The sequence below is a fragment of the Strongylocentrotus purpuratus genome, unplaced genomic scaffold (assembly GCF_000002235.5).
Source record: "Strongylocentrotus purpuratus isolate Spur 01 unplaced genomic scaffold, Spur_5.0 spur5_contig_861, whole genome shotgun sequence".
NCBI classification, from domain to species: Eukaryota; Metazoa; Echinodermata; class Echinoidea; order Camarodonta; family Strongylocentrotidae; genus Strongylocentrotus; species Strongylocentrotus purpuratus.
The window spans coordinates 770,954-785,050 of NW_022145570.1; the positions used below are offsets into that span (position 1 = coordinate 770,954).

The 14,097-nt window shown below is 36.0% G+C and overlaps 1 protein-coding gene across 4 annotated transcripts in view; it reads left to right on the plus strand.

The window, feature by feature from the left end:
* Window positions 1-2,338: 2,338 nt before the first annotated feature.
* The window catches only part of LOC594802 (ATP-binding cassette sub-family A member 5), a 43,033-nt gene continuing 31,274 nt past the window's right edge, over window positions 2,339-14,097 (plus strand). For all 4 annotated transcript variants that reach the window (XM_030998861.1, XM_030998856.1, XM_030998868.1 and 1 more), the window contains exons 1-6: window positions 2,339-2,448; window positions 4,237-4,388; window positions 4,862-5,264; window positions 5,636-5,763; window positions 12,704-12,930; window positions 13,777-13,916. In XM_030998861.1, coding sequence (XP_030854721.1) covers window positions 4,305-4,388; window positions 4,862-5,264; window positions 5,636-5,763; window positions 12,704-12,930; window positions 13,777-13,916 — 982 coding nt within the window. In that variant the 5' untranslated portion in view covers window positions 2,339-2,448; window positions 4,237-4,304. The remainder of the gene's footprint in view (window positions 2,449-4,236; window positions 4,389-4,861; window positions 5,265-5,635; window positions 5,764-12,703; window positions 12,931-13,776; window positions 13,917-14,097) is intronic.

Here is a 14,097-nt window from a genome sequence, read left to right on the forward strand (position 1 = left end):
ATAATTATGGAGAAAAAGAAACATACATATTAATCAAAAGAAAATGACATACGAGAATAATCGAAGTACATAATAATGGTAATATATTATATGAGGGTACACGTCAGGGGCGGCGGAGCGACTTCCAAAGTGGGGGACACCAACAAAAAAGGGCACCTACAAAGGGAAATCTCAAAGCGAATTTTTTTTTTAGACATTGGTAAATATCCCTACACTCTGATTCATCATTACATTATCAGGGATGATTTCAATATTTGTTTCTCTTTATTCACCGTACAAGATAAATTACTGAAGCTTCATACTTTGCAGTTGGGTTCGATGGACTGAAAATTCATTTGCGAGCGAGTGAACCAAGCGAGGACAATTTTTAAGATTTGTGAGGTTGCATTGCGAAAAAAATACATCTTCAAAGGAATGAATCGAGTCCTGATGGGTTATAAGCACATTCTCACTTTTAAGAAGGAAAAGAGCCTTTATTAGAAAACAAAAAGGGCTCGTGTCAGAATGAAGGGTGCGGAAAATGGACATTCATCAAAGATGGAAAGAGCACTTATCAGGAGGGGAAGGGGAACTTGTCAAAGTAAAACGAGTACTAGTATCTCTCAGATTTGAATAGGGGCAATAATCGGAGGTGAGGGGGCTCTTATCTGAATTTAAAATGGGCAACTTTTCTAACCCGAGAAGGATCATTTACCAAAGATAAAAATGACATTCATGAGAAGGGGAAGGGGCTTTTTTTTTATTGGGGGCACTTATCATTACGAAAAGGGGCACATGTTAGAATATAAGGTGCGCTTTAATATGAGAGTTAAAAATGGGGTAGTTATTAACAGGGGAAGGGGCAGTACTTCTTACAAAGAAAAAGGGACACTTTTTAAAAGTGAAAATGGGCACTTACTAGAGATTAAAAAGGGAACTTATGAGAATGGAAAATGGACACTTATTGCAAAGGAAAATGGAAATTTGTCCGAGGAAAAGGGGCACGTTTCAAAATAAAAGGGGCATTTATCAGACGTGAAAAGGGGAAGGGACACTTTAACAAAGTAACAGGGGCACTTTTCCTCTATATGAAGGGGCACTTTTCCTAAGTAAAAAGGGGAAATTTTGGGGTACCTCCCCCCTGCCCCCACCCCACCCCCCTAGCCGGAGGGCCGCCTCTGGTGCACGTACATAATCAATTGGTGTTAAAATTTGTAGATTTAGCCTACTATCACCTACCAAAAGCAAGAACCGTATTTTCTAACAGAATCTTTTCTTTCACTGGCCCAAAATATGGGAATGCCCTTCCCGGCACATTAAAAGAAAAAGTGGTTTCAAAAATGCCCTCAAGCACTTTTTGTTGCGGACGTTTCAGAATAAGTAGTTCTCCGTTTTGTTTTCTTTTCCGTATTTGGCCAAACTGGCCATCATGATTTTTATCACATCGAAATTGTGACTCGTATATGATTTGTTTCCATATAATACTAATTAAAGATGATTCCTCTATGACAACCCTTTCTTTCTCTCTCCCTCTCTGTCTCTTTCTTCCTCTCTCTATCTCTTTCTCTCCCTCTCTCTCTCTGTTCCCCTCCCTCCTTCCCCCTCTCTCTTTTTACCCATTTCTCTTTCCACCCTCTACCTCCTTTCTCTCTCTGTCTTCTTCTTCTCTCTCTGCTGTTTTCCCCTTTTCTGTTTGACACTCACTCATTCTTATTTTATTTATGTATCATCATCATCTTGTCATCCTGCTACTGTTTCTTATTTGTTTTTATCTCCTTTTTAAAATTTTGTTGTCGTCTGTCATGTTTTTTATTCCGTAATTTAGTTTCAAAATTTAGTTATGAATGTATAATTATATGAAAGTTTAATTATAATTATATTATTGTCAATTAACCTACACATTACAAGCATTGCTTTCAAGTAGGTTCGTCTTTTTATTTCCTGTAGCCTAAGCTAGGCTGTAGTCATAACATTTTGCAAATACAAGACTAAAAAACAATAAAGATATTTTCAATGCTAATGTTATATCATTACGTTTATTATTGTCTGTCATTGTTAATATTATATGTGGAAAAAAAAAAATCTAAATTCGCTCTGTGTATATGTATAGAGCGACTACTCTACTACTATGCTTTTCAGAAAGAGCAACGCTTCCTCACTAAATGGAAAATTCCTGTTATGTTGTGATCAATATTTTCCATTCCACTCGTGGAAAGATGGGCACGAAAGATGGATAAAGAACCGTTCGTGACCACACGATTCCCTAGATACGCCTCAGCCGCGAGGAACGTGATTACGTAATATGAATAGGTAGGCTAGCTAGGCAAGCTAATTATAGATATACGGTAATCATAATAGCAGACGTAGAGTACATGCACTGCACTGTACACTTGGAAGTGGGTGATCGGGATATAAACTTGACACGTTTTTGGAAGGAACTTTATTATCGAATCTGAACCGATTGAACAGGTAGGTGTGGAAGGAGAACAGAATAAATATATTCTGCGATATGTTTGTGAGCGTATATTTGTGTTGAAATAGTCTGCCTTTCCTGTTTTTGATCAAATAATCTGATTTTTTACCGGCTTCCATCGTGCTTTGCATTTCAAGTATTACTACGACTACGAGGTACCAGTATCATGTCAACAGGAACGCTTGCCCGTCGCGGTGGCGGCTTGCGGGCTGCTGGCGCTGGCCCCACCGGCCAACTAGTGGGTGTTGTGTTTACAATATTATATGCAAGGGCATTTTGTGATCCGAACTCTCACTCATCGCATATTCTTGTATCGCACGAAAACAAAGCCATACAATATTATTATTATTATCTACCGATATATTATTCTGACTATAGTGAAATAACAAAATTTGACTTACCTCAGTAAATATGGCTTTGTTTTTTGTATGATATCGATATCAAAATTTGAAGTTCCGACCCGAGCAATACAAAAACAATTTTGATCTGTCATCCGGGTACTGGGCTAAAGATATTGAATACCGGTACGCTGATTTATTGTACCACTTGGAAGCCTCACATGTATAGATAATAATGTTTGATATTTTATTTATGTTTAACAGTTTTAACGGGTTTTATCTTTCCTCAGTATTTATCGTTATATTATGTTTGTATTGTTGTTTTGTTGTATTCTGTATTATTTGTATTATTATGCTATGTTTGTATTCTTTATTATATGTACCATTATCATGACATTTAATGTGATCATGTACTCTCAGAAGGGGATCGCAAGAGTCAATAAATTCTATTCTATTCTATACTAGTATAAATACATGTAATAATATTACCAATGGCTAATACTCATAGTAATAGTAATAATAGCTAGACATACAATGCCAGTTAGACTACGTCACAAACCTAAATTCTCATTGTTACTGACAGACCATTGGAATTGACTTCTCAGCCAACAGAATAGATCTACATGTACATTACAATGTAAATCTGGCATTGTCTCAAATTTGAATTTAGTCTTTTTTTGGAGCTGGGCCAATTATAGCAATGAACTCCAGTTGAAGGAAAAGTTCTTTCATTTGTGAATGAATCAACTATATGCCTCTCTATGTCTGAAAAATGACAATTTGATAATTTATTACCATAATTTGGAATTGTTTTAGGTCAGGGACATGTAGATTGTATGACATATTTCACAATGCAACTGATTTATTGTAATTATCCAGTACAATATAGTATTGCATTGGTGAATATCAAATTTATTTGAAACTCTCCATTTTATAGTATGGTACTCAAAGTTTTATAACACTTTGCAAGTAAAGGTCTGACATAGTCATTCAGACTTCCTTTATCTGTTGGGTAGGTTGACATATAATTGTTTTATTCTTTTAACTTTAAAACTCTTTACTAAAATGTTTGAAGCATATGGTAATATACATGGGCGTAAATCATTACGTAATACCTATTGTTCAGGGGGGGGGGGGATGATCTATTCATTCATCCCCCTGAACAATAGGTATTATGTAAGGATTGACGCCCATGGTAATATATCTTGCTACTTTTTAAAACATTTTTTTCTTCATTACATTTGTACCATATGTCCTGATCATGACAGTTAAATTTTGAAGAAAGTGGAGCAAGAATCTTCAACTGTGAACTTAGTGAAGGAGGTAGACTTAACCCAAACAAGAAGAAGAAGAAAGTAATTCAGAATTGTTTTATTATGCAGCTGGTGGGTTGTACATGTATTTATTTTCTCCAATATTTCTCTACCTTTCTGTCTGTCTCGGCAGTTCCCATTGGTCTAGAGACAAAGAGAAGAACTAATATTCACAGCTAGTCGCCGAACTCCACCCTCATCATGAGCAAGTTTGGGAACCAGTTATACTGGCTCCTATATCGGAATTTTCTCTTCAAGCTGCGATTTAAACAGCTTACGTTTCAGGTAAGTTAATTAGTTGAAAAACTTTAAAAAATGTTGGTGGTTCTGTTTGGGAAAAACATGATATTTTGATAGCATTTTTTGATCTGCTGACTGCACAATAATTAATTGAAAGATTGTTTTGCTGGCGGTTGTAGTACTTTGTACCTGTATCATAGAAATCTTAGTATAAGAATAAAATTGTTGTATTGAATGATTTTTATACTTTTTAGTAAATTACATAAAGTTTAGTAAGTTTTGTATCATAAAGGACTTAAAATGTCCTGACACATTCCTAAATTTCTAATTTTCCATTTATTTAACAAATAACTAATTCAGTGAGCTCATTTTGATTGCGGTACCTGTATAGTATTAGCGAATAGAAACCAAATTTTGTGTATCTCAGATTGCTCTTGATCAACCAAATATTTAACAAATTATGAACAACGGAGTGTAGAAATTGTACCCTGATCCATTTTTTATCTTTCTCTGAACAGGAGATCTTCATTTCCCTCATTTTTGTTGCCAATTTGGCCACCCTGCGCTACACCACTCAAACGGATCCTCTACCCGCTATCCCCTCTTCCTCCCTGAAATCGCATGACCTCTTTGATCCGCGCTTCGCACCGTCCTCCCTCGAATTTCCCATTGCCTTCACTCCCGATACGCCAGAAGCAGAGAGGGTTGTTTCTGGCCTGGCGTCGCTGCTGAACGTGTCTGCCTCGCCGGGCTATGTCGGGTATGCGACGGAGGACGAGATCTTGAACGATGTGGTCAATGGAACAGCTAACATAAGCATGGCTTTGGTCTTTGATGACGCCTTCCCGTCCAATTTGTCCTACAAGATTAGGCTGACCTACGGAGCAGTGACTCTGAATGATGGTCCATATTTGGGTAGTGGTATGTTGAATTATTTTATTCCTGTATATTTCAATAAAAAGTTTTTAAAGTAATTTTAGACCATTGTGCTGCTCGTGATCTCTTCCAAAGCTGTTGGGAATGAAAAAGATTTATTTACATATACACCTGTATGTTTATAGTATTGTATTTACTATATGTTTGTTTGGAAAAATGTTGTGTACAAGAGGTAATTGCAGTTTAATATGATTAATATATGATTGTTTCTATTCATATAATTGATTATTATTATTACTACGGTAGTAAATGCTAGTAGAGCTTTTTTTTTTCTCTCTCTCCTTTTTATGACATACATGTATATGTACTTCAATTTGTCTCTTTTTCCATTTCATTATCTGTCCGTCTGTTTCCAGGATCTCCAAACTGTTATTCTGCGGATCCTGAGTACGGTCTGACATATCCCTATCAGTGTCCGGCAAACTCCTATCTTTACTCTGGTTTCTCCGCCATACAAGCCATGGTAGAACATCTGATTGTGAAGGTGAGTTATTATTTTCCTTGGTCAGAGGATGGTTGTGATGATGATGATGATGATGATGAATGCAATGATGGGGAAGATGATGATATGATGATGACGACGATGATGATGAGGATGAATAGAATGATGTGATGGTTATAATGATGATAAATGCAGTGATGATGATGATGATGATGACAACAATGAAGATGAGGATGAATTTAATGATGATGATGAGGAGGAGGAGGAAGATGATGATGATGTTGATGGCAATAATGAAAATGAGAATCTTGTTTCCTGCAAACTTATATCCTCTTAACTCTTCTGCTACTAAGTCTAAAGCCTGAATGGAACATCTCATGGTTAGGGTTTAGAGTGATAATGAATGATTTGAATCATTGATGGTGGTAAAACAACATTGATGATGTTGTTTATGGTGATGGTGATGGCAGGGAAAAAATTACACTGGGGCTCGGGGCGTATGAGCACCCAAAATGCCCCAAAGAGCCCCCGAAAGTCATAAAAGAGCCCCAAAAATTTGCATAGAGTTCAATGCAATACATATTAAGGTGTTATTTTCATGCAAGCAAGCTTGGAAAGTAGCCCCCCAAATTTTTAATTTTTTTTCCCCTGGATGATGTTGATGCTAAGGATAATGATGGCAAAGATGATGATGATGATGATACAATGTAATTATAATGATGATGATGGCGGTGGTAGTGATGATTGAACAAAATTCTCACCCATTCAAGAACTGAATTTGGTTAATGTGAGTGAAATTGGAAGATTGGATGATGATGAGGAGGAGGAGATGGTTGACGGTGATGATGATTATGATTATGCTGAAGACATTGATGATAAGAAAGATGTTCTATTTAAGCATGTGTCATGCATATCAAACTTTAAAGATAAAGACCAGTTCTGGTCATGCGATTGCATTGTGAAAGAAACGTTGTGGAATCGATCAGAAAAGGTTGATCATCTAGCGTATAAGTATTGGTGTGTACTGCAAGGTTCTGGAGTCATTAAAATGATAAGAAATTTGGCCCAGTCTTGGTAAAGTTACAAGCACTGTACACAGAAAGATGGGACACATGCACGATATCTTTCCGGTCTTGATAGATATCATTTACCAAATATATCAATTAGTAGCTGGTTTCCCCGGCAAAATTTGTATCATCACGTATTAGTCAAAACATATTCTTTCACATGATTGGTAATAAGAGCTTCCATTTCACTTTTTGAGAGGGGGGCGATTCCAAAACTGGTCTTTACCTTAAGGTTCATTTATTCAAGGATCTACATGTACATGTACTATGCCTACTTGTTGTTGTTCAAGTTCCCTAAATCAGAGGTTAATGTGTTTGAATACATTTTCACATGCATTCATTTTATTATTGGACATGCCATTAAAAAACAAAAATTGTGTGCACTAGACTATCCATTTATTGCTTTTATCAGGGCATATAGCAGTTTTCATCAACCAGAGTCTGAACTTAAAGACTAACCTCACAATGCAGATCATGGCTATAAATAGGTGGGAAAACACTGGGATGCATTATTATGTAATGTTACATAGTGGGATGGTTAGATGGTTCTTGGGTGTTGTGTACCTTATGACTTTTCTAGCGTTATGAAAATGCTCTCAAATCTCAATGTAGGCAGCCATGTACTGGATGTACTATTTTTTAAAGTTCTCTCTGTATTGTTAAAGCTAAAGACCAGTTTTGGAAACGCCCCCCTCTCAAAAAATGAAATGGAAGCTCTTATTAGCAATCATGTGAAAGAATATGTTTTAACTAATACATGATGAAAAAAAAAAATTGCCGGGAAAACCGCCTACTAATTGATATATTTGGTAAATTAGTTTACCTATTGTTATGTGAGAGATAAACGCATGTGTCGCGCACGTGTGTATAGTCCCATATACATCTTTCTGTGTACAGTGCATGTAACTTTACAAAGACTGGGTCCAAATTTCTTATCATTTTGATGATTCCAGAACCTTGCAGTACACACCAATACTTATATGCTAGATGATCATTCTGATCGATTCCACAATAACTGGTCTTTATCTTTAAAACACTAAAAACACTTTATACTGTAGGCCTACCATAAAAGCTACACTTATGCACAGGAAAGGCTGTGAGAGGAATCATGATAACTGTACATTATAGTAAAAGAGAAAAACAACTGGTGCACGCTGTACACAACATTAATTGTTTTAGGTCATGGGTCAATCACCTTTGATCGGTTGCTATTAACCAATTTAAGATTGCTATTAAGCTCATTTGGCCTGCAATTAAATCTGGAATTATGGACTTTACCCAGCCATAAATGAAGAATTGTCATAAAAACATTAAGTCTTTAAACAGATTATCTTAATGTACTTGCACATGTACATTACACAGAAATGGTGCTACATGTAGATTGTCGTACCAATAGGCCATTTTCGTGTTGTTAGGTAGGGCAAGCCAAGATGTTTGTCATACCTAGCAACAATTTACAAATACTCAACTTATTACTGCATCATGCAATTCGCATTCTTACTATTTAGATACAATCATTTGTAACAGGTGACTGAAATCATTTGTATCTAGGCACTTCACAAAGACGTACGCATTAAATTTGATTATATTATGAAAATAGACCATTGAAAGAGATAAATCAGTTTGGGGCCTATAGCTTGCTGTGGGTTCACATGCCTAATGTACATGTACATACATGTGGAGCTAACCTGGGCCCCATTTCATAAAACTTTTTATCGATAACAAATGCTAAATTTCTATGACAAATTTGCTGTACCGGTAAGTCAATCAAATGCCACAATTTCAGTACCCAGGGAAAAAAATACTTTACAAATTTCGGGGGCTACTTTTCAAGCTTGCTTGCATGAACAAAGCACTCTTTAATTTGTTTTGCATTGACCTCTATGCAAATTTTTTGGGCTCTTTTATGACTTTTGGGGGCTATTTTTAGCATTTTGGGGGCTAATTTGCCCCGAGCCCCCGTGTATTTTTTCACTGTCAGTACCTGATACAGTTAAAGCCCCTCTAAAGGTCTTAGGAGCCCCAAATTCGCCAAAAAATATGAAGCTTTGAATGGAAAATGGATCAAAACAAATATTGTCATAGTAATTATTGATCAAAATAATATCTATACTGTAAAAAACATGGCTTTAATCAAACTAGGGCTGCTTGAATGAAGTGGGGTAAGAATGCTCGGAACTTAAAAAAAGGTGTAGTGTTTACTCTGTACAAATAATGCTATCTGCGTCACTTGCATGTGAGGAAATAAAAAACACATGGACAATTATGTATCAATTTGAATTTGCATGCTTCAGCACATGTGTTCAATACAGTTGAACTTAAAATGTTGTGGCCTGTATATTTGCATACTGTCTTCTCACAATTGTCTGTTTGGAGCCAGAAGGGCATTAAAGAGAAGGTTGAGTTCTGGGAAGAGGTGAAAAATAATTTGTGAGCGTTATAATGCAAGTGTGGAAGAACATCACATAAGACATGTTCCCAGAAAAGCATGGCTCTTCAAGTGCCTTTATACTCTAAAATTTGTGAGCGTTATAATGCAAGTGTGGAAGAACATCACATAAGACATGTTCCCAGAAAAGCATGGCTCTTCAAGTGCCTTTATATTCTAAATATGTCATGTAACATCGTAAAACTCGGGGGGGGGGGGGGGGGGGGGGGGTTAGGATTTTTACGCCTCGTGTTCGTGTAGTCCCATTCACATGTTTCTGTGTACAGTGTTTGTAACTTTACCAAGACTTGGCCAAATTTCTTATCATTTTGATGATTCCAGAACCTTGCAATACACACAAATCCTATATGCTAGATAAACAACCCTTTCTGGTCGATTCCACACCGTTTCTTTCATAATGCAATCGCCTGACCAGAACTCAACTTCATCTTTAACTCTAAGTAAAATGTATGAGTTAACAGCCTTTTGGCTCCAAACAGACAATTGTCCTTGTATAGAAATTTGACAAGAGACAATTAATTGTAACAGTCACCATTTCGTATTATAGAGAAACCTTACATTGTGCAGAAGCAAACAAAGAAATTGTGTACAATGATTTTGTTGATTTGTTACCTCTGCCTTGAAATTATTTAATATCAAGCACACTTAATATCCAGCCAATTATGTGTCATTGATACATAGTACAAGGTTTAAGTTGAAATTGAAAGAAATAACAAATAATTGCCAAATTTAGAACAGCAATCAAGATTGTTCATATCTGCTATATTTGCAACCATGATATTTTGATGCAATTCATTTTAAGATCTTTTATTAGGAATTTTCTGACATCTACATCATATGCACACTGAAATGCATTGTAGATTGCCATTACATGTACACTTTAGATGACCCGAGTTGTACATACATTTTACACTTTACAGGGTCATAAGAAAAGCCACTAACATTGACATTGGTAACAAAATGCCAGAATGAATAAGTGAACTCAAGGCGAAGGGAACCATGAAATACCTTTTTATTATTTTTGTTTTTGTTTTTGTTTGTTGTTGTTGTTGTTGTTGTTGTTGTTGTTGTAGTTTTTTTTTTTTTTTTTTGGGGGGGGGGGGCAAAATTCCTTCCTTTATTCAGGAAAACCAATAAAAAAGACAATAACGTATATAAATTATGTTCAACACTCGGATTAATTATTACCATCAAAGTTAAATTGATAAGCAAACAAAACTGCAGGCGAAAAAAGTATTATTGCCCGATCAGAAAAGTCAATGGCAATATGTGTGTTAAACTAGCGGGCAATAATGTAGAGCCAACATCCGGGTATTTTGTAATTTTCATTGCCTATCTATTACGCGTATGAGAACCTGCGCACTTTGCGCGTTCTCTATTCTGACGTAAACAAGTAATAATCACACCCAAAGCACATTGTTTGCAGTGTATCAACGTTGTTTGCACTGTATTTGAACCCAATACCCTGTGTTTCTTACTTTGATAAAATATCCTTGATAACACCTCTTATTCATATACTGTATACTATCTATCGGACTGACATCTGTGCTTTGTTATGAAAATAATAGTATTGATCTAGCAGTATTCCCTCAGTTATGCCAAAGTGACTGTACGGTTAATATCTTCTTCAACCTCATGAATTCCGCTCGTTGAATTTTCAAGTATTTATTTAAAGGCTTTGGAGAGTTAAAAGCACACAGAAACCACACAGATTGTATGACAATAGAAATTCAAAGGTTTAAGCCTTCGTTCCATTCTGGAGAGAACAAACATTCTGGCAGTGTACATCTATGCCCACAGTACTCTATGAAGTGAAGGAAAATAGTAAACAATTATGATAGAAAAGCTGAGTTCTACTTGTAGACCATGTAACAAAAGAAAGACAAAGGATTCAAGTCAGTAGGCTGAAGGAAAAAAGTTCAAAATACCTGTCCTACAATGTATGTGCGTATGCACATTGGTACTGTTCAACGTGGTCTTTTCTGCAAGTTTGTTCACTCATAGCGGTCCAAATTGTCCATTTATTGCATGTTAAACATCCCAGAATCACCTTTCAACAATCTCCTCCAAAACATTACAGTGTGCATGTAGTAGTGTTAAAAGTCTGGCTATCAATTGAAAAGTTCTCGAAATACATTTCCCTAATTTTCTGACACTAGAATAAATATGGTACACATAGGAGAGTAACAAACAGTTCATACATGTAGCTTAAAGGTAAAGACCAGTATTGGAAACGCCCCAATTTCAAAAAATGAAATGGAAGCTCTCATTACCAATCATGTGAAAGAATATGTTTTGACTAATACATGATGATACAAAATTTGCCGTGAAACCGCCTACTAATTCATATATTTGGTAAATTTGTTTCTCTCATGGACTGTGAGAGATATAGGGTAGTCCCATATACATCTTTCTGTGTATAGTGCTTGTAACTTTACGAAGAATGGGCCAAATTTATTATCATTTTGATGATTCCAGAACCTTGCAGATGCTAGATGCTAGATGATCAACCTTTTCTGATCGATTTCACAATGTTTCTTTCACAATGCAATCGCATGACCATAACTGGTCTTTACCTTTAAGGTCATCCAAGATCTGAATTGTATAGAGTTATCCATCACCAATCATTTGTATGTGTTATCAGCAAGATATCTGTTATCTAATGAACAAGGTATTTCAAATATGTCTACACCTTTACATGTAAATAGTTTCAAGCTACCGGTATTGTTTTTCTACACTGCATGTACATGTACACTGTACACACATTTTTCATTTCAAATGCCATGAACAGTTTTAGAAAGGAATATATGTGCATCCATAGATACCGTATTCAGCGTATTGTGAAAAAAATAATAGATAGATATTAATAGCTTTATATATAAATACGATTTCTTGCTTTTCATAAAGTAGAAGTAATATGCTTTTACATGATACATGGATGCATGGCTATAAATAATATAAAAGCTTACATTTCCTTAATGTTATGTTAGCATTAACTGCATGAGATATTAATGTTTCACTGCATGAGATATTAATGTTTCACTGTGTTCCAAAAATCTGGCACAAATGGATTTTGGCAAACAATGTTTTTTTAAAACAATGTTGCTAGGTGGTGCATATTACTTCTGCTTGAAAAGCAAGAAATTGTTTGTATATCCATCTCATGGTTTTCTCACAATCATCATTGTTTTCATGTTTCAAATTTTGTCTGGGACGCTCTGTTCATAGAACAAAAATGTTCAAATTTATTTTTCAATGCAAGGGTTTTGAACTTTCAACATAAGTTTTACAGATATATTAGGATGTAAATATACATATATGTACATGCTCTGAGTTAATGAGTAAATGGTTAAATTAAAGAAGAGTATTGGAGGTCCAATACATTTCATGAAGGATATAAACATTTTTATATCCATGTTTATATTCATGTTTATATTCAATTTCTATTTCATATACCATCTTCCAGTTAGTGACGGGGGACAGCAGCTTAGCCATGCCCGACGTATCCATCCGCATGTTCCCTAAGGGCCAGTTTGACTTTTCTCTGGACTCGCTGCGTATCACGGTGTCGGTCTACATCGTGCTGGCTTACATGCCCTTTACGGCCGTCCTCCTGACCACGCTGGTCATCGAGAAAGAACGCAAGATCAAGGAGGTGATGAAGATCATGGGGCTCAACAATGTCACCTTCTGGTGAGTAGCATGGTGGTGAATGATGATCTGATGTTGGTGATGATGATGATGATGATGATGATCTGATGTTGGTGATGATGATGATGAAAGATGATGATGATGACGATGATGAAAGATGATGATGATGATGATGATGATGATGATGATGATGATGATGATGTTTTGATGGTGGTGATGGTGGTGATGATGATTAGGATGATGATAATGATAATGATTATGATTATAATAGTGGTGATGATGATGGTGATGGTTTTGATGATGATAAGGATAATGAAAATTATGGTGATGCTCAACTGACATTGAATCCTATAGTAGGTAGTAAACCAAATATATACTGTACATTTTAGCTTTTTGGTAATACATTACCCTCATAGATGTGAAGAAGACCATTTTCCAACAGTAGGAGTAGTAGTAGTAGTAGAAGGTGTGGAAGTAGTAGTAGTAGTAGAAGTAGTAGTAGAAGAAGTAGTAGTAGGCATGGTAGTAGTAGTAGTAGTAGGCATGGAAGACGTAGTAGTAGTAGTAATAGTAGTAGTAGTAGTAGATGTGGAAGTAGAAGTTTTAGAAGTAGTGGTAGTAGAAGTAGTAGTAATAGGCGTGGAAGTAGTTTTAATAGTAGTAGACTTTTTGGGATTAACTTGTTTAGCACAAGGCTCATCTTTCCTTCAGGGTTGTGGCCCCAATAAAAATAGTAATGTCATCTTGGGGACCAATTTCCAATCAGACCCTCTCGTGGCAGTATACATTGCTATATATATCTTTTCATTCATGTAATAATTTGAGAGATTCATGTTTATTGTTTGTATTTTTCGGGTTAATTGTTTGTTTCCTTGTTCCACCTCATAGGTTGTCATGGATTATCGTGTACATCGGCATTGTGTTCATCGTTGGTCTAATCATTGCAGGATTCAGCAAGGCCATCACGTTGTTCCCCGATGGAAATTTCTTCCTCATATTCCTTGGACTCTTTTTTTATGGCCTCTCAGGTAAATAAATGAACACCCATTTTACCATTGTTGCATGCAGTTGCCATGCATTAACACGTACATGTTTGAAATCTGGGGGGTGTTTCACAAAGATCCTAAGTTGAACTTATCTCTAAGTTGGACTTAAAAATTATGGAAAGCCATTAGCATCCTTGAAAACATTTTGTAAAAGTTATTTTAA